The sequence below is a fragment of the Ceratotherium simum genome, chromosome 3 (assembly GCF_057802395.1).
Source record: "Ceratotherium simum simum isolate JZ-2026a chromosome 3, ASM5780239v1, whole genome shotgun sequence".
Taxonomy (NCBI): domain Eukaryota; kingdom Metazoa; phylum Chordata; class Mammalia; order Perissodactyla; family Rhinocerotidae; genus Ceratotherium; species Ceratotherium simum.
Genome location: NC_141902.1, coordinates 57,404,466 through 57,425,404, shown reverse-complemented (window position 1 = coordinate 57,425,404; position 20,939 = coordinate 57,404,466). Strand labels below are relative to the sequence as shown.

At 46.7% G+C, this 20,939-nt stretch overlaps 1 protein-coding gene across 3 annotated transcripts in view; it reads left to right on the top strand.

Moving 5' to 3' along the window:
- The window catches only part of CA12 (carbonic anhydrase 12), a 49,587-nt gene that overhangs the window by 13,859 nt on the left and 14,789 nt on the right, over window positions 1–20,939 (top strand). For all 3 annotated transcript variants that reach the window (XM_087428182.1, XM_014780803.2, XM_004421668.3), the window contains exons 3-4: window positions 18,539–18,718; window positions 19,617–19,759. In XM_087428182.1, coding sequence (XP_087284308.1) covers window positions 18,539–18,718; window positions 19,617–19,759 — 323 coding nt within the window. The remainder of the gene's footprint in view (window positions 1–18,538; window positions 18,719–19,616; window positions 19,760–20,939) is intronic.

Genomic DNA, 20,939 nt, shown 5'->3' with positions numbered 1-20,939 from the left:
AGCATTCTAAGTAGAAAACTGAGGTGATCAGATAAGCATTTTAGAAGCATCATTCTGGCCACAGGGTGGAGAGTGAATTGAGTGTGAAACACTGAAGGAAAGGAGACCAGGGGGCTGTGGGAGAGGAGGTGGGGGTCTGAACCAAGGGAGGGGCAATGAGGGTCCTGACCTGTTGGTATAATTCAGCCAGAAACGTACACACCTAACAGAAATGTAGACACAATGCAGCCTGATCGTGGATGAGGGCCTGTCTCTGTTGGGCTTCACCAAGTATTTAGATCGGCATCCAGACTGCCATTATTGCCTAGGTGGGACCCCAGCGGGGAGCACTGATGTAGCCAAGCCCCACCTCCATTTACAAATGAGGCAAGGGAAACTCAGAGCTATCCGGTGGCCCAAACAGAGCGTGAGGAGCAGAGCCAGGACCGGAACTGTGTCTCCTGATTCCGTCTCATGTGCTTTCCCAGCCATTTGGCGGATGCTTATTTTATGCCAGGTGTTGTGTGCCCTACACTGCACATTATGACATTGTGTAAAAGCCATTGAGGAAATGCAGTGACTTTTTAAAAAAGTAAATAATATAGATTTGCCAGAAACAACTTCTGCCAAATTAACCTGCTTTTCTTCTTATCAGGATAAAATGCTTCGTGGTTAAAGAAAACACAATAGACTTAATACCTGTTGACATAAATAAACATTTGATACGGTTCCTTGTGACACACTCGTGGGACATGTGGATCAAAGAACCAGTGTGGTTGCTAGGAAAAAAATCAAGAGAATCCAGACATTGTCACTGTGGGCAGCAGACAGCTGGGAGAGATGTCGGGGTTCCTCTGGGGACAACCCTGAATCAATACCCTTTTCGGATTGTTAGGGAGAGGATGGACAGCTGAAGGTGAGTGGTGATTGGAATCAGAAAGATCAGCGTTGGAAGGGAGAACAGGGAGGACATGTCATACATAAGTGAAGAAGCACACCAGAAGAGCCGGTCAGAGTGAGTGGGCTGGGCTGCAGGGGCAGGAAGTAGCATCTAGTGAGCAAATACCGTGTGAGTGCAGCACATGGCAAGACGAGAGCGCAGGCTGCAAAGACTGAAAGGAAGAGGACCGTTGGCCACTGTGCTTGGTCCTTCTGGTTATTCAGGAAGGAGGCGAATGTGCGCGTACACACACCTATGCACGCCCACACCCATATTCATACATGTATCTACATTCTTAGATGTGCCTATGCCCACAGCTCTGTCTCCTACACGGTGCACTTGGAGTAAACCTCCCTGCTCGTCTCTGAGTTACAGGTATATGCGTTGACAGCTCACTGCTGGCAGAGGTGCTTAGGGGAAATCTTAAAGCAACTCCTCTGCTTCCTTTTGGCAGTTCCCCAAGAGTCTCCCAGCTCTTGATAAACCTCTCAATGTGATGCTTAAACTTGTTCATCAGCAAGGATGAAGTAGGGAATTCCCCATCATTGAGTAAGACTGAATGTGTAAGGTGTGCAAGTAAGACCGAGTGTGCAAAGATGCCTGGTCAGAAAACTTGCTACACCCTGGAAAAAAATGGAGAACTGCAGGAATTTAATGCTCTCCTTTCACAGAACTGCCTCATGAAGCACAGCCACCTCTTGGGTTAATAACCATGCATTTGCTTTCCGGTGAGGAGTAACTTGTCCGATTACCACTGGAGAAGTTTTTCCTTCAATGGTGGTTTTTTAGCACAAGCCTGCTGCAAGCAGGGTAGTGTTCTAGGGCCTCAGAGGGGTGTAGGGGTGAGAAAGGAGCCATTTCTAGCCTCAAGGAGAGTTATCCAGAAGGGCATTAACTGCACAGCGTGCGGGGAGCGACGCCCTCCCACAGGGGCTGCTCAGGCAGAGGCACAGAGCCCAGCCCAGGGGAAATACTCGGGAAACATTTGTTGAGTGGATGAGGAAAGAATGGTTTAGTTCTAATTAATTTGGGCTCTGGGAGTCAGGAAAGGCACCAAGGAGAAGGTGGCATTTGATCTGGGAGGGTAGGATTTCAGGGGCAAAACCAGCCTGAAATGAAATGCCAGAGCACCACGCGTATCTCATTAGAGGTAAAAGGAGACACACAGGGAACCCTAGATTTGTTCTCCGGGGAGGTGAAAGGGAGCATTTGCTCTAAAAGGTTGGACAACAGCCTCTAAGAAAAAAAGGAAGACTTCTCTAGCCTATTCAGTTCAGAAGGGCCTGGGAACCAGCATGTCTTAGGGGTCCATCCCGTCCAGACACTGATGTTACGCTACCACATTTATTCCTCACAACAGCCCCGGGAGCGGGGTGCTGCCACTTTCACTTTGTCAGCGAAGCTCAGGGAATCTAAGAGATGTGCCCAAGGTCACACAGCTAGTAGGTGGCAGAACTGTGCTTGGCAGCTTGGTCTGATGGCTCCAAAGCCCACGACCTTCCAACTCACTCCATGCCTCTCTGGAAAGGAGACAGAAGTAGCCTGGATGTAGGTCTTTAGGTGTGAGAAGAATCATCAAAAAGCAAGTTTTCTCCTTATAAGGGAGAACTGAGGGAGTAGCTTTAAATAACAGCAAGAGTGCTGTAGGTTAGTTATCAGAAAGGACTACCTCATTGGGAAAGCTGGTAAGTGAAGAACTGGGTCAACATCGGGTCAATGTTTAGAGGCCAGTCAACCTTCACTTTAGTTCAGGTTTCACCCTGGGTAACTGCAGAAAGTTTGTGTCTTTCATTAGATCCCCTTCTTTTGTTATTTCCAGACTCCCCAGAAAATGTTTACAAGGTCACAAATCCCTTCATTGCTGCTTCTCCCCTCTAGCTTTGGACCATCGCCTAGGGCTTACCTGCTGGTCACCTCTTACCACCTCATAACGGCTATGGCTGCCCAGGCTCCGGACCCTCCAAAGCGCCTTGGGAGGCTGCTGTGGTGGAGAGCGTGCGCTGTCAGGGTCAGAGCCCAGCCTGGCTGCTTACCGGCAGCGTGACTTTGGGCACATTACTCAACTGAGAACATAGTACCTGTGTCGTGGGGTTGTCATGCAGATTAAATTAAGACAGACATGTTAAGCATATAGAATGGGGGTTGGCAAACTATGGCCCATGGGCCAAATGCAATCCACCACCTGTTTTTGTGAATAAAATTTTCTTGGAACACAGCTGTGCTCGTCCATCTGCATATTCTCTCTGGCTGCTGTTGCACTACGACAGCAGAGTTGGGGAATACTGACAGAGACTCTGCAGCCCGCAAAGCCTAAAATATTTACTCTCCGGCCTTTTGCAGAACATGTTAGCCAACCTCTGCTATAGAATGATGCCCAGCCCACAGTAAGTGCTCATTAAATGGCAGTTTAAAAAAACGACTCACTAGGCTTTAGAGTTTAACAAAATTTGATTGCGATCCTGGGATGACACAAGGCACTTACAGCCTAAAAGGAAAATCTGAAACAGGGACCTCTGTCATCAGCCCTCCCTGAGGGCAATGAGCATCCCTTTTCCCAGGGGGCCCTACCATCATGTTGTAGGCACCAGCCTTGCTCTCCTGGCCTGGAGTCCTGCGGACTGTGCTTCCTCTTCCCCGAGCCCAGGCTCCTATTCCTCTTTCCTGTCCCAGGATGATTGACAGTGAGAGCACTCAATTCCTTCGAGAAAAGCCTCCTCCACAATGTGTGACCTGGTTCTTTCTTCCTCATGGCCCAGATGAGGCAATCACAATAGTCTAGTCCAGGGCTTCTCAGCCTCTGCACTGTTGACATTTTGGGCAGGATAATTCTTTGTTGTGGGGGGCTATCCTATGCGTTGTAGGATGTTTAGCGCTATCCCTGGCCTCTACCCACTAGATGCCAGTAGCATTCTCCCAGTTGTGACACCAAAAATGTCTCCAGACATTACCAAATGTCCCAAGGGGCAAAATCACTCCTGTTGAGAACCACTGGCTAAGTCTGAAATAACATCACAGGCGGAGCAGCAACATCCCAGTCCAGGACAGCTAAATTCATGTTTGTAACAACAGTGTTCTTTGCAAGGGCACAGACCTGTTAAAGATGCACCCAATTTGTATCACTGAATCACTAAACAGAATGCTTAGCATCTCAGCCTGAAGCGCCAGCATTTGGATTATTACGACTGGGGCTACGCTTTAGCAGAAGTGCTGAGTATTTCCCTGCCTTGTGTCTGTGTAACTAAGAACGCTTATCAAAGTGCTCCATCCCACGACACAGGAGGGCCTCCAGAGGACAAATTTCTGGTCCCTTCCACAGAATATGGAAACCGCTTATGAACACCCTGCCTGCCCCACCCATTGACCCAGGCCAGTTTTCTAGCTTCATTAGTTTTTACATCCGACTCCATCTCACGTGACAGGAAGAAACTGCTGGCAGCCTGAAAATAGCAGTTTATTCATTGATTCACTTATTCTTTCGACCAGTCCTTAATGATCGATTCCCTTTGTGGGCGGGTCACTGGGGATCAGAGACAAGCACCACACAGCCCTTGCCTTCAGTGGGCCGATAGTTGAGGGACAAGCAGACATGTAAACAGGTAATTACAATGGAGCAAAGTAAATGCCCCGATAATGTGCACTGGCGCTGCAGACACAGAGGAGGGACAGAAATCCTCAGTCTGGGGCCAGAGTGGCTGTCACGCCTGCCTGAAGAGCTGATTCCTGAAAGACAGAGGAGTTAGCAGGGGAAGGAAAGGGTGTGAATGTCTGTGTGTGTGAGTAGTGTGCATTTTAGGGATGAGGATGGCATTCCATTGCAGGTGACAGAGGTCCAAAGAGCAGGTGAATGAATGCATGTGGCACAGTTAGAGACTCAGGATGGCACAGCCCAGTGTTTGGCGAGTGGTGCTGGGAGACAGTTCTCCCTGGGTCTCCTGTTTCAGCGTATCTGTGAGCAGAAGCACTGACAGATTTTGTTGCAGACTATCTTTTCAAGGATGTTTATGTAGCAAATAGTCTTGCAAGATAGAGATAGTGTCTCCCTCCAGGGCAGAGAGCAGATTTGTTTGCTGTCCAGTAAAATAAAGATAAGGTCTCTCTTGGGGACAAAGGTTGGGCAGGTTTGCTAACCACCCCCCCTTTAAAAGATTGGGGTTTCCTAAGCTCCGAGTTCCTCAGCCGTAATGCCAGGCAGTTTGCATGTGCAGGCATCACCTGGCCCTCACTGCATCACCCTATGGAGTGGGGGCTTGGGAAACAGGTGCAAATGTCACTCTGCTACTGCTGAGTATTAAACCGTCCTTTGTCTCTGACTCAGGAGTCTCGTGTCTTCTCCAGTATCCAAGAAACTGTGGCAGGCTAACTGGTTAGTCTGGGTGGAGTCCTGGGTGGAGTCCCCCCACCAGGTTTTGACAGGCGGTAGTGGGGAAAGCAAAGGCTGGAGAGTGGGGTGGGATCACGAGGGTCTCGTGGGCTGCATTACAGACCTTAGGATTAATCAAGTTTTTTAAAAAGACACCTGAAAGAGTGTAACACCTGAACAAATGTTACGTATCTGTGCCTAGAAGTGGGGGCCAAGGGAGAGGAGAGGAAGGAGTTGACTGTGATTCCAGGCTTTTGGTGTGGTGGGTGGTACCATCAGCTGAGATGGAGAACCTCGAAGGAGGTTGTGGAGGGAGGAGGGTGAGAGAGGAAAAGATAGTGAGTTTGGTTATTTATTTATTTATTTATTTGTGAGGAGACCAGCCCTGTGCTAACATCTGCCAATCCTCTTCTTTTTCTGCTGGTTATTTTTAAAATTATTTGTTTGCCTGTCTGCCTCTCCCTCCAGCCATATCTGATTTCAGGAACCCACAGAGTATCCAGAGGGAGTGTCCAGTAGGCAACTGGTCTGGAGCTCAGGAAGAAACCCTGGGCAGGGCAGAGGTGGTCTTGAAGCCATGGGAGGGGATAGGATCATCCCACGGGAGTGTGTGTGTGAGAAGAGCAAGCTGAGGACAAAACCACGGGGACAGCTGACATTAAGGGGCAGGTAGCTACAGAGAGCTGAGAAGGGGCAGAAGAAATGGGAAGACAAGTCAGACGAAGCAATGTCCCCAGAAACCGGGAAAGGAAAGGTTTCAGACAGCAGGGGTGGGAGGGTGGGGATGGGTGGGGTGGGCACTGGGGCCAAGGGCTGCAAAAAAAAGAAGAGCAGAAGAGTCTATCTGAATTCAGTGGGACGTGGGCCTGGAAGTCAGAGTCCCAGAGCGTGAGATCTGAATGGGAAGTGAAGACACAGAAGTGAGCAATGTGGACAATTGTTGTAAGATGCTTGCCTGCCAAGAGAAGGCGAGAAATCAGAGCAGGAGCGAAAGGGGAAGCACTTGTCCTAGTAAATAAACATTAAAACCCACAACAAAACAGTTTGTTCTGGGCACATTCAACTTGGATATCCAGGGTTCTCCCTGACCTACGGTCTAACCGCGGAATCAAGTCACGGCTCTCATCCACCGCCTCACACTTTTAACAAAGATAAATGCTGAGAAGGTGGATGGGGAGAGGGAGGGAGAGAAGAGCGGCTTTTTGTCAGCCAGAAGAGACAGCTACCAACGATGACAAACACCTGTGACATTTTCAAATCTGTCTGCCAAGGAAGGAGCCTGTCACAAAGGCAGCCTCTGCCCACGTTATTTGCTCTCCCACCAATTTCCTTTTAGTGCCAGAGAACATTGCTACACCACCTTATATGGAATATGCCTTTATTATCATTACTATTTGAAGTTTTCTCTTTTCATTCAGGAACTTATTGCAAATAATAGCCTTGTGGACCCCTAGACCCTCATTTCCAGAAAATCAGGCTATGTTTTCTCCATCTTCCTTTGATGCCAGCTCTAGTCACAGCTTATTTTCTAAAACCCACACAGTAAAAATACCAATGCTTTATTTTAGTCAACAACTATTTTACAGAAGAGAATAGCAATTAAACCAGAGTCAAATATTTGAAATTCAACCAAAAGCAACCCTATGAATGGATAAACAAATTGTGGTACATCCATACAATGGAATACTATTCAGTCATAAAAAGGAATGAAGTACTGATCCATGCTACAACATGGATGGACCTTGAAAACATTATGCTAAGTGAAAGAAGCCAGACACAAATTGTATGATTCCATTGATATGAAATATCCAGAGTAGGCAAATTCATAGAGATAGAAAGTAGATTAGTGCCTGCCAGGGGCTGAGGGGAGGAGGGGAAATGGAGTGACTGCTTAATGGCTATGGGGTTTCCTTTTGGAGTGATGAAAATGTTCTGGAGCTAAGTAGTGGTGATGGTTGCACAACATTGCGAATATACTCAATGTCATTAATGGTAAATTAATGTTATATATATTTTACCGCAACAAAAAATTAACTAATTTTAAAAAAGCAACCTTACCCTAACAGCAGAGAGTAAAAAGCCCTGGCTCCAGCCACAATGCTGTTGATCTGATGACAGCTTCCCACCAGCTCCTCTTAACTTTGGCTGCACAATAGAATCACCTGGGCAGCTTTTGAAAGCCTCCTGTATCTGGACCCCACCCAAGACCAATTAAACCAGTTCACAGGGTCTGGGGCCACGGGCAAACTTAGACGCCCTCACCGATTCCAGTGTGCAGCCAGGGTTGGGAAGTACTGCTCTAGACCAGTGGTCCTCAAAGTGTGGTCTCCAGACTATCAGTGTCAGCATCACCTGGGTACTTGTTAGAGATGCAGATTCTGGGGCTCCACCCAAAACCTACTGAATCAGAAACTTTGGGGGTGGAGCCCAGCCAGCTGTTTTAACAAACCCTTCAGGGATTCTGATGCACACTAAAGTTTGACAACCACTGTTCTGAGTCTAGACCAAGAAAATCACAGGGAGTTTTCCTCAACCAATGAGCGTTTACTGAGTATCTACTGTAAGTTTGGTTCTGTGATAGGTGTTGTGAAAATAGAGAGACCTACCTTGGTTCTCCTCAAACATCTAGTGGGTTAGATTCTTGGAAAAGAAGGTATACATTAAAATGAGACAAACCTTTTTATGGCTGTATAATATCCCATTGTATGTATATACCACATTTTGTTTAGCCATTCTTCTGTTGATGGGCGCTTGGGTTGTTTCCACCTTTTGGCTATTGTGAATAATTCTGCTATGAACATTGGTGGACAAGTATGCATTTGAGTTCCTGTTTTCAATTCCTTTGAGTATATACCTAGGAGTAGAATTGCTGGATCATGTGATAATTCTATGTTTAACTTTTTAAGGAACCACCAAACTGTTTTCCACAGTGGCTGCACCATTTTACATTCCCACCAGGAGTGTACATTTGGGATGATGGAAAAAGTTTTGGAAATGGATACTGGTGATGGTTGCACAACAGTGTGAGTGTACTTAATGCCACTGAATTCACTTAAAAATGGTTAAAATGGTAAATTTTATGTTATGTATGTTTTACCACAATAAAAAAAGGAGTAAAGAAATAAGATGAGCCATGAAAACAGGTTCAGAAAAGGAAGTTATGTTCCTCATGGTCAACACTGAGTAATATTCTTTTTTTGTGTGTGTGAGGAAGATCAGCCCTGAGCTAACATCCATGCTAATCCTCCTCTTTTTGCTGAGGAAGACTGGCTCTGAGCTAACATCTATTGCCAATCCTCCTCCTTTTTTTTTCCCCAAAGCCCCAGTAGATAGTTGTATGTCATAGTTGCACATCCTTCTAGTTGCTGTATGTGGGACACGGCCTCAGCATGGCTGGAGTAGAGGTGCGTCAGTGCGCGCCCGGGATCCGAACCCGGGCCGCCAGTAGCGGAGCGCGTGCACTTAACCGCTAAGCCACGGGCCGGCCTGAGTAATATTCTTTTTAAGGAAGGTAGAGCAGGACGTCTGGCTTGACTATGGACTTAGCATTTTTACATCTACCACGATTCTTTTGTGAATGAGTCCAAGAAGATCAAAGAGGGGCCGGCTGGTGGCGCAAGCAGTTAAGTGCACACGCTCTGTTGTGGCGGCCTGGGGTTCACCAGTTCGGATCCCGGGCGTGCACCGACGCACCGCTTGGCAAGCCATGCTGTGGCGGCATCCCATATAAAGTGGAGGAAGATGGGCATGGATATTAGCCCACGGCCAGTCTTCCTCAGCAAAAAGAGGAAGATTGGCAGGTGTTAGCTCAGGGCTGATCTTCCTCAAAAAAAAAAAAGAAGATCAAAGAGAATAACATGCTGAGCTCTGATGGTGACTCTGGCCTGGCTAGGTTTCATTATCGGGGTTAGGCTGTTAACACTTAGCAACTTGTCTGACTTATTAATTGCTTGTTGTTGTTGCTGTTGTTCAAGAACCATCTGTTGAACACGCCAATGTGCCAGGCTCTGTGGTATGAGTCAGAGATACAAGAATGAATGAGAGGAGCTGGGAGCCGAGTGCAGTGGTTCTCAACCTTTGGCGAGCATCAGAATCACCTGGTGGGCTTGTTCAATGACAGATGCCAGGCGCCACCTCCACAGGGTCAGATTTAGTAGGTCTGGGGTGGGGCTCGAGAATCTGCATTTCTAATGAGTTCCTAGGTGATGATGATGATGATGATGCTCGTCCAGGGACTGCACTGTGAGAACCAATGGCCTACTAGGGTAGAAAGATACAAAATATTATTTTGGTAAGTGTAGGTGCTGCTAGGAAAGAGAAATGCAAAGGGCTCTCCAGGAGCAGCGAGGAGGGAGAAACACTTGGTCCTGCTTTAGGGGGTGAGAGGGGCAGGAAGAGAGGGTTTCAGGGAGATGGGAAGCAGCTTGGTGTGTCTGAAGAGTGCAAGCAGCCCAACATTACCGCATAATATGTAGAGGTGAGAGCAGGCTCAGAAAAGTCCAGAGAGGGGGCAGAGCTTCTCCACAATGAACACTCTCTAAGGCAACAGAACCTAAGAGGGTAGCAGAGGTGGACGAGCAGAAGCACACAGTTGTCACCCATTCACCTTTGGCAGCCAGGAAACCCCACCCTCCTCCCTATAAAAGCCTTGCCTCCAGAAAGGACCTGACAGAGGCCTGGACTCCAGAGTGTAAATGGGACAAAAGCCTTTTTGTCCCCTACCCCCTACGCCAGTCCTGGCACCTCTCTTCTCCCCCAACCCCAGCAATATTGCAGAGGGATTGGGATTATTGGAGAGGGAGGGGCCCTCTAGATATGGCAAAGTAGAGGGGAAGGACTTCCCAAGGGCCAGCAGAGAGCTGAGCTGGTGGCCCAGTCTTGCAGCTCACCTCTTCCCACATCCAGCCTGCACTATTGGTCCCCACTGCCACAGCTATACCAGAAATGATGCCAAAGAGTGGTCTGGGCGGACTTTACCCAGTCCCAGTCTCAGCCCTCCCCCTCAAGCTGACCCAAATAAAAATTGAAATAATAAAGAGAAAAGTTTGATATAAAGTATGGATTAAAGCATTTAGAAAACTTTCCTATTTTTTTTGGATCTATAACAAAATCCAAGGAGGGAGAACGGGCCTGTTAGGGCAGTCCAGCTTTATGCTTTATAAATAAAAAGGAACCCTGCCCCTCTAGCCCTTTGCTCCCTGCCCTGGCTCTGATTCATTTGTAACATTAACAAAGGAAAAGTTTCGACGCCAGTTTGATTCCTTGGCCTCCGTCTGTTTATAATAAAACCATAAGACCTCATCCATCAATCATTAACCCCCACACTCCTGCTAGCCTCCTTTCCTTCTGGGCAGGATCTTGGGCTTTATGGCCATGCCTCTCCACTTGACCAGCAGTAAAACAGGCAGAGTCAGCAGAATGTGGCCTTCTGCTCAGGCCACAGGGGGCCAGAATCCAGCCAAGGTGGACACTGTGGGAACTCTGTACTACCAACTGGCTAAACCCACTGGACTTTTTTGAGAAGCTGTATATCTTTTAATCAACTTTGGAAGTGAACTACAGGAGCTGTAAAGTATATATTAAACACATTTTGAAAATGTGGCTTTCACGTCCCAACAACAGTCTGAGGATGTGTGATGTTGGGATGGATTTAGAGGGGACACTAAGACTGCCTTCCCAACTGAATGAGGTCCTGTGGCTTAGCTGTGTTCTGTGGCTCCAACCACAGGACCACGACTGATGGATGACCTCCCTAGGGAGGTGGGTACCAGCCCCCTGAAGGGACGACCTTTCTAATAGAGGTGTGTACATGAGCAGGTGCCGAATGATTCCACTCAGCCTTGTAGTAGGGCAGCGCCCAGCCCCGGACAAGGGGAGGCCGGATGAATGCTAGGTTCTTTCTGAATCTTTACATCACAGACACGTAAGATATACAAGCTCTCTGCTGTAGCAGGGCCTCTGAGCTTGCTGTGCCCCCTCTCTGGAATGCCATGCCTCAGGTTTTTCTCATGGTTGGCTCAATCCCATCCTTTAAGTCCCAACTTTAATGGCACCTTCTCTGAGAAGCCTGTCTGCACGTTGGGTCCATAGCGGCCCCTCCATTTTTCTCCATCACAGCCCTTGCTTATTTCCTTCATAGCACTGATTGCAGACTGCAATTATTTTATTTATGTATTGCTTTGCTTGTTTGCTTATTTGTAATTTATTATCAGTCTCTTCTACTGGAATGTAAGCTCCATGAGGACAGAGACCAGATCTATCGTGTTCTCCATTGTATTTTTAGCACCTAATGCAGTGCCTGGCACAAAGCAGGCACATTTGTTGAAGAAATGAACTAACTTCAGAATTAAATAGCACTCCAAGCAGAGTATTTCCTTCATTCAGCATTTGAATATTCACTTTTTATTGCAAATATAATGTTTTATTAAATGTGTATTCAAATTTGATACACAATCTGTGATCACTTTCATACAAATAAACATACCAGGACGAGGTACTTTTTTACTATCATCAGATCCCCTTACAAAACAAATTTTGGGAGCTGACCAAAAGCTTTTATTGTTCTGAAATTTTGACTATTGGTGGAAAAGAAAGTGTAAACCTTGCCACTACAGTTTTATCCGTTGGGACAAGTTTTGATATGACTGTGTTTTGATAGCCAGTCCAAAGAGACAAGCCCTGAAGCCTGTGGCCCAGGACAAGCTCCCAGGGCAGCTGTGGCACTAGCCTTCCCCCTGACATGGAGGGGCGTCTACTGCAGAGAGCATGACCACCAAGAGACGTCAGGGGCAGGTCTGAGGGACGAGATAGAAAGGCCCAAAAAGACAAACCTCAAAATAGGATAATAATGAATGCACTCTTTTTGAGTCCAGACTCGTTAAATACAGTCCAAGTTACAAACAATATTTATTTTCACTAAAATTTTTATTATTTTTGAGCATACAGAATGCAGAGTCTGTGAGAAAGAGTAATCAGTGAGAAACAGGAATCAAACTGTAGCAGTAATTATATAGTTCTTGTCTTCTAAGGGGCTCTATGTGCTTTTATTATTACAATATATGCTATAATGTATATGTACCAGGTGCGTAAATATAAGAAACTACTCAACCCATAAAATTTTTTACCTACCCCTATACCATGTCTGCACATGGTATAAAATAAAATTTTATCTAATAAAATTATTTTTCATTTACTTGCATAAATTGTTATTTGCCCAAGGTGGTAAAGAGTCTATACAGTAATGAGTCTATATGTACAGACTAACTATACCGTGTTAGAGAGAGACGAAAGGGGGACCCATAGATAAAAAGGAACTTAAGAGGCATAGTAACCAGTCACCATACATGGACCTTATTTGGACCCCAATTCAAACAAACTGTTAAATAAATTTATGAGACAATTGGTGAAATTTAACACTCACTGGATATTTGATGACATTAAGAAATTATTGTTAACAGTTTTTAGATTTTTAGATGAGAAAATGATATTGTGGTTATTTTTAAAGAGTCCTTATCTTTAGTGAGACAAAAGCATCCATAGATTTTCTTCAAAGCAATCCAGGGGAGAGGAACAGATGGGTGCGGGGGATAGACGAAACTGAACTAGTCATGCATGGATGGGTACGTGGGGCCATTATACTATACTCTTCACTTTCGTACCTCCTTTGAAATTTTCTGTAATTAAATTTTAAGACAAGACACAAGGTGTATTAAGAAAATAGCCAAATTTAAGTTCATTAAAAAAATCACATCGACTTTTTAGGCTCATTGGTGTACTTTGGCTGCATACATCTCAGAATGTGAGAAACTTGGACTGTTTATCTTCTCACAGCCAATCCTGCTCTCTAATCACCTTGGCAGGCCTGTTGAATTCCAGGATTTCTGACTGGGTTTTCATTCTATGGGACTCATTTCCAGGCAGGCTTCAATGTTCTGGTCTGAATCATTCAGCAAACATTTACTGAGTGCCTCCTTCAGCCCAGAGTTAATTTCTGCCTCTGCTGGCTGGGTCCTCCACCGCTGTCTTCTCAGGGCCACACTCCATTAACAAGCTCCTCTTTCTTCTGGATCCAACCTTCCTTCTCTGCTCCCCTTTCCCTTCTGCATGGAAGTAAGCTCAAGTCTCTCCACTAAAAAACAAAACAAAACCCTTCTCATTACCCTCATCTTCCTGTAACCAAACACACACACACACACACACTCTTCTCTCATCTGTTTATGTCTAGTTTTCTGAAATGAGCTTAAGAAACCCTCCAAATGAATTAATTAAGTGTTTGCTAAGTGCCACTATGTGTTCAGACATGGGGGAGGGATGTGACAAAAAGTTCTAGACTTCAAAAGGTCTTTGAAACTTGTAGACCGAGCTCTAGTCTGGAGTTTACGTGCTCCTCTGGAGAGAACAGTCACAGGTGAGACAGGTAAGTGACAATTCGAGGCACTGTACCATTGGGCAAAACTTGAGTAGGCTGGCCAAGAAGCTCAGGCAGGGAGGAAGCACTGGAGTAGCTTTGGCAGGACTTGAGCTGGACTTTGAAGAGTGGACAAGACTTGGAAAGGTGAAGAGGAAAGAAGAAAGGCATTTTAAGCAAATTTTTAGCATAGGAACATTTGTGAAGGTTGGTGGGCATAGCTTGTTCTGAGGATGGGGGAACCGGCCAGACTGGGGGCAGACTGGGGAGGGTGTGAGGGCCTTTGAAGGCCTCAACATTTAGGCAGTGAAAGACGGCTATGGCTCTGGTTTTTTATTGGGGTGGGGCGGGCATGCTATAGAGACAGGGAGTGGAGGATGGAGTGGTGCCGCAGAAGCAGGGCTACACCTGGTTAAGCCTGGTTGCAACAAGAAAGGAGCCTGGCAGCTAACACGAAAGGCTGAGGCAGGGACCCTGCAGGGAGCCTTTGCAGTGTGACATGGCGAGGGCTTAACTGGGGCGGTGGAGGTGGTGGTGGTGAAAGAAACTTGGGACTCCATGACCGACTGAGGGCAAATGATGGACCAAGCCAGGCTGGCTCTAAGATTTTGAGTCTTGGAAGAGTAGGGCCAACTGTTCTCTGACGAGGCATTGCCCTCATCAAATTGAGATCCTGGCCATAACACGTCAACTAACTGCAATATGGGGACCTTATTTGAATCCTGAATTTTACAAATAAACCATTCAAAAGTTATGAGATAATTGGAAAACTTTGAATTATGTCTGGATTTGATAATATTAAGGAATTGTTAACTTTTTAAGTGTAGTAATAGTATTGTAGTTTTAAGAGTCCTTATGTTTTAGAGATACATACTGAAATATGTACAGCTGAAATATATTTGGATTTGTTTCAAAATTATCCAGGGATAGGGGAGAGTGGGTGCGGCATAAATGAAGCTGGATAGACTGTAAATTGTTAGTTGTCAAAGCTGGGGGACGTGGGGGTTCATTTTACTTTTCTCTCTACTGTTGTATACATTTGAAATTTTTCATGAAAAAATTCTGGTCCTCTGGTAATGCAAGTCTTGCACTCTGGGCCTCATAATTCCCAATCCGAAATCACGAGAGGCATTTTGAGCTGTGCCATGTTAATCTCTTGTTACATTTCAAAACAGAAATTCAGTCCACTTCTGTTTTGCCTAAAGCAGAAAAAGTCATGAACTGGAAACAAATAATGCCTTGATCTTGTTTGAAAAAACAAACTGGGAGATACATATGATCTCCTTTCTCATGATCATGGGGGGAATCCAACCAACTGAAGAGGCAAAGTCAAAACTCAGAAAAGTCACATTTTTACGGTAGCTGGAAATAAATGGTTCTTTGGGAAGAGTCAGTCTCAAGAGAGGTTTTTCTGGCAGCAGAGCACTTGGCATGAGTGTGAAAGCTGAGACTGAGCTGAAAAATTACAGCCTGGGCTGTAGCTGCCAGCGAAAAGGCCAGAGTTACTGCAGCGGCAAGTCACACATTGCCCAGGCAGAGGCTGGGGGCAGAAACGAGTCTGCTGCCAACACCTCTGATACTGGTTGTCCTGGTGCCCATCCACATGGCACCTCTCCCTCTCACTCACAAGCCACAAAGATGGGAGGTTGCTCTGACAATGTCCCCAGCCATGCAAGAAGGGGACATCAGCCATCACATGCTGGTGAAGGGTCCTATGAACTGCCATGAGGCCCCACACTTGGCAGGCCATCTCCCAGGCTACAGGGCAGTAACCAGATTTCTTTTCCAATGAGTGGTCCCAAACAGAACAAATCCCCATGCAGGCAAACTAGCAAGCTAGCAGGGTAAATTTTGAACCTGAGCAAGTGACGCCATTTTCCGTTTCTTTTTTGAGGGAAAAAAACAGTAATATGGGGGAATGGGAAGCTACTAATATAGGTGCCTGCTTCCCTGGAGAAGAACAACCACGAAATTAGCATGAGAATCCAGTTCAGTAAACATGTGAGGGCCTGCTCTGTGCCAGGCATTGTGGGCAAGGCAAGGAAGAGTGAGACATGATCCTTGCCTGCAAGGAGAGGATGAGAAAGGGAAGAAACAGGTGTGCACAAAACCTCCTGGATAAACACTGAAACAGGAGGGAACGGAAGTCCTGTGAGCCAGGCAAGGTAACTCCGTTACTGAGCCAAAGTCTGACTTTGGGCAAATCACTTAATCTCAATTTTTCATGTATAAAATGGGACAATTCTTGCCTTGCTGACCCTGTAGAGTTGTAAGGACCAAAAGGACTGAAATTAATAATAATAGTAATAATAATAATAAAGCAGGAGGAGGAGTAGAAAAGGCTTTTCAGACCCTCCTGCTCTAAGGCCCTGTGACTGATACTCAAGGATGAGTGCCCCCTGCGGACGGCAGCTAAGACTGGTGGTAGGTTCCTGATGCAGATGGCTGCCCACTCTCCAGCCAGTCCCAGGAGCAGCAGTGCCCTGTGCCCTCATTCCCACAGCTGGTTCCCACTGGGCACCTCGTCACATGCCCAGGCACTGCCTCGGCATAAGCAACTCTCTCCAACTTGTTCAAACTCACCTGATACAGAGGGTGAAGGTGCTGAGTCCTAGTAATCTTAATAAATCTTGGCGCCTGAGAGCCAGAAGGGACCTTGTAGAACATAGTGTCCCATCTTCCCATATGTACAAAGGGCGAAGGAGACAGGAGGGAAGGTGCCTTGCTCGAGGTCACTCACTGAGGTGGTGGGACAGCTGGTATTGGAATCTTGTTCTCTGCACTCTCCTGGCCCAATACAGCTGCTTTTCTTTCCTAGGAAGGTTTTGCCACCACTGACTCTGATGCCTTTCAAATCCTTAGGAAAAGGAAAAGACAACCTTTTCCCAAGCTCTCTGTTCTTTGGGGTCTTTCATTCTTTGGGAAAATGTTTACTACATTCCTGTTATGCATGTGACCCTAATCACAACACGGGTTCACAGAGACGAAAATGGCATGTCCCAGGCCCTGAGGAGCTCTTGGTTTAGTTATCACTCAAACGCTCTCTCCAGGAAACCTTTGGAACCTCTGCTCTGGGAAAGGAAAGTCCTTCTAACTCGGTTCCCTTTAGTCATGTGTGCAAGGAGAAATCTTCTCATTGCTAAGCCTCTTTACTTCCTGAGTTTTTCCATTCATGCCTGTCTGGCAGCTTCTGCCACCCTGGCTGTGGGCCCAGGTGGTATTGCGAGCAGAGAAAAGGCAGGCAGCCTCACTCTGGAAGGCTTGCCAGCCGGTAGCTGTGCCTCTTCCTGACCCTTAGGGTTTTCCTGATACCTCGTGATTGCTTCATCTCTGCTCCCTGCTGTCCCTAAAGAATTTGCTTTTGCCTTCAGCTGAATAATTGTCTTCCTCCAGTTTGTCCGTGGAGTGACTGCTTTGGTGTCCTTCAGCCTCCCTCTCCCCCAGTCGCCATCTTGGTGTAGTTGAGTTGCCTGGAGTCCAAGGCTTTGAGGCTTGCAAATAAAAATAATATAGTTCAGTGGAAACTCTGCCTGATGTGCGCAAGTGAGAAAACTAGAGTCCAGTGAAAGGTTAGACTGGAGATTCTGAAATCCTTTCAAGCTCCAACATTTCTGAAAAGGTATATCCAAAGGTTGACAGCCTGAAAAATTAGTAGGGTTCTATTGTGTGTGTCCAGACCTAGGACCAACTCCTCCTAGCATTTTAAATGAATATGGGCATCAAGTTTTGCTTCTGACTCTCCCTACTCTCAGATGAGGTCCCCCTAGAGGAGAAGGTGTAGGAAATTGGGATTCTGTGGGACCAGTATACACACTTACACTCTTATGAAATGGTGCTGTTGTCTGTGGAAGCGTTCCCAGAAAGAATGGTGTTCCTTCTCCCTCTGCGCTGGTTAACACCTTCCTTGTGCTGAAATACTAATGAATGGACCCCAGATGGCAACACATGGCTCCCAAATCCAAGAGTGCCCTCAGGGCACCATGATTCTACTCTAAACAAGCCATGACTTGCCAATTATTTGCTTTTCTGGAGAAACCTCAACCTGAAAATCCATTTAATTACCATGGGAGATAATCTTATAAACATAGCTCTACATTCTTTAAAGACTTTTCCCTGTGGGAGAAAGTTTATCTGAACATGGGATTGCATTGTTTATTTTCATTTCCAGAGGAAGGACTACTACCTGGTAGTTAGCAAGAAGCCTGAGCCCTGAAGGATTTATTTTTTAAGTCTGTTCCTCCTCACTGATAGTTTGTCAATTATATTCTATTATATTGTAATTATATTTCCTATGAGGAAGATTAGTAAGTCCACCAGCCTCAAAGACCTACGTGGAGCTGTCAGGTAGCTGTCAGACACCAATTTTTCCGACTTGGGGCATCCCAGTGGATTCATTAAATTATTCCCCAGCAGAATGCTAGCTTGGGTGAGCAGGGGGCATATTGTTGTGTTCAACATGGCGGCCCCAAGATCCAGAGCAATTCCTGCTCATAATAGGTGTTCAATAAACAGATGCTAAATTGCTGAAAGTCAACAGGTCTTCATGTGGAGAACATGTGTATTGTGTCTAAATATGAACAATGTACAAAATAAAGCAGAGCTTGGTGGGCTCTCGTCCCTGGCATGAGGCTGCTCTAGTCCTTCTTTCTCCACATCACTCTAAGAGCAACTAGTCTTGAGGCATTTGTTGGACCTGATTCTGTAGGCTGAGATCTCTGGACCTTGAAGAATATACCTCTGGGGATTAAGAAAAGAAGAGAAAAGATGTAATTGTATTGAACACAGAATTAGAAGGTGAAGAAAAACCTTTTGTGGAAAACATTAAATCTTGAGCTTGACTCTCTCCTTCCAGGTCCCGATGGGGAGAAGAGCTGGTCCAAGAAGTACCCGTCATGTGGGGGTCTGTTGCAGTCCCCAATAGACCTGCACAGTGACATCCTCCAGTACGATGCCAGCCTTGTGCCCCTTGAGTTCCAAGGCTACAATGTGTCTGCCAACGAGCAATTTACCCTGACCAACAATGGCCATTCAGGTGAGGGGCAGATCTCTGAGAGTAGCAGGGGATGTCTGAGCTCCCCTCAGCTCCCTGGCCTGCCCTCTTCTGTCTGTCAGGGAGGGGGCTCTGCTGAGGCACCCAGGAGGAGGGGCAGAGGGGAGCCCTTGAGGGATGCCTGGACCACTCTCTTCAGGGGATGCTGGAGGCCCTGGGGTCGGGTGGTTCAGCCAGGGCAGGACCTCTCAGAAGAAGCACATCTCCTGGGATGGGAGAGGAGACAGGCCCGGGTCCTTTTGCCCATTGGCTGTGGTGCAAGAGTGAATTTTGGGGCATCATGGACTACTCAAGGGGACACACAGTTCACTGGGGGAGCACTCAGGTTTTGGAGTCAAACCTGGATTTGAATCTTGGCTTGATCATTTATGAGTCATGAGACTCTGGGTAAGAATTTTAACCTCCTTGAGCTTTTATCTGCAAAATGGGCATATTGATGGGTACTATGAAGACTAGAGATTATATATATTGGGATCTGGAATAGAGTAGATGCTTCATAAATAGTAATTATTATTATTGTTGTTATATAATTCTATAGCTTGGCAGATACTTCATTAAAGGTTCTATCTTCATGGCCAGGTGTATAATACATGGATATGTAAACAAACATCCATCCATTGGTCTAGTATTAGTGTTCCTGCTATCATTTTCCAAGGGGAACCAGGAAGGCATTGGTGCCGCTGGAATTGCTTTAATGAAGTGGGGACGTTCTCAGGGAAAGAGCCCAGGTTTCTGACCTGCAGGCTGTGTCTCTCTGGTCTCCACCTCCTGCATCCACCTGCCCCCTGTCTGGTCCCCAGTCTGGTGTTGCCTACCTGACTGCTCTCAGGCAGCGCTCAGCCGGCCAGGGTTCTGAAGGCTGCACCTCCACTCCCCACAGTGAAGATGAACCTGCCCCCGGGCATGCACATCCAGGGCCTCCAGTCCCGCTACAGTGCCACGCAGCTGCACCTTCACTGGGGGGACCAGAATGACCCCCATGGCTCCGAGCACACGGTTGGTGGGGAGCACTTCGCCGCTGAGGTGAGTGGGGCAGCCAGGCTGGCAGTGGGTGGTCTGGCACCCTTCCACTTGGCTAGTGTGCAGGTAAGATCAGAGCATGGGGTGGGGCTGCCTTCATGCTCCACACACCCACCCCTGGCCCTGTCAGCAGCACAGGAAGGTAAAGCCACTCCAGCCACCTTGCAGCTCATGTGTGGTGTCCTGCCCCCACTTCCTCTCCTGAACATGCGGAGTTTTTCTCTATGTCTTTTACCGAGTGATGCTGCCCAGAAGGCAGTGCTCCCAGAGTGGCACAGTGGGACACACAGGCCCCTTTTCTAGATATCGCCCTCCCACTTGCACAGATTAAGATCCCACCAGCTTCTCTGGCTTATGCCTCCCACTACTGAATCATATCAGGCTAATTGCTTCCCCAAACTTCTCAGTCTTTCTTCATTCACATGCCATGCTGTTAGCACAGGTCTTTCGCATCCCATCATTCCTTTCCCCGGGCATGGGTTGTGCTGGTAACTTGCGGCCCTGGGTCCAGAGCCACTCTCCACAAATCAAGGGATGACTGGCATTATAATGCGGGGCACATCATGGCAATCAGAGACTCACTGAGGACTCAGAGCATGGGATGTCAGCACAGCATTGTGTTATGTCACCCTGAGGCACCAACCCCAATGCCCAAAAACCAGGAGGAGAAGCAGAGCATTGTTCCTACACTACAAGTGTGCAATGGTGTGTGTAGGGGGTTGAGTTGCTCCCTTTCAGATGGGATTCAATTTGGGTTTGTGGTTCTGAATGTTTACAGGGCAACGCAAAGAGATAAATGCTACTGATCAGCCAGTGGAGCCCATGGCAAATAATGACATGACCACTCTCCTCTGTTCTTAACTGCTGAACTGCTTAATGTCTCAGGCTAATTACAGGTCAAGTAACAAGTGTGGAGGGACTATAATTCAGGCCCAATATGATGGCACTACTGGAGGTGCACATATTTCAGACCAGGCCCCTCTCTGAACCTCCAGGACTGCAATTTCTTTCAGGCTAATTGCAATGCGGAGGCTTCTACTTTCCCGTGGAGAATGAAGAAGGAGTTAGGGTGTAAGCTGGGAGGGTTTGGGCATTTAAAAATATTTCTAGTTATTGTATTTTCTGCTATTAAGTTACATCATCAGACCAAGGGCTTGGTGAAGATGGACCATAAATGTCAATA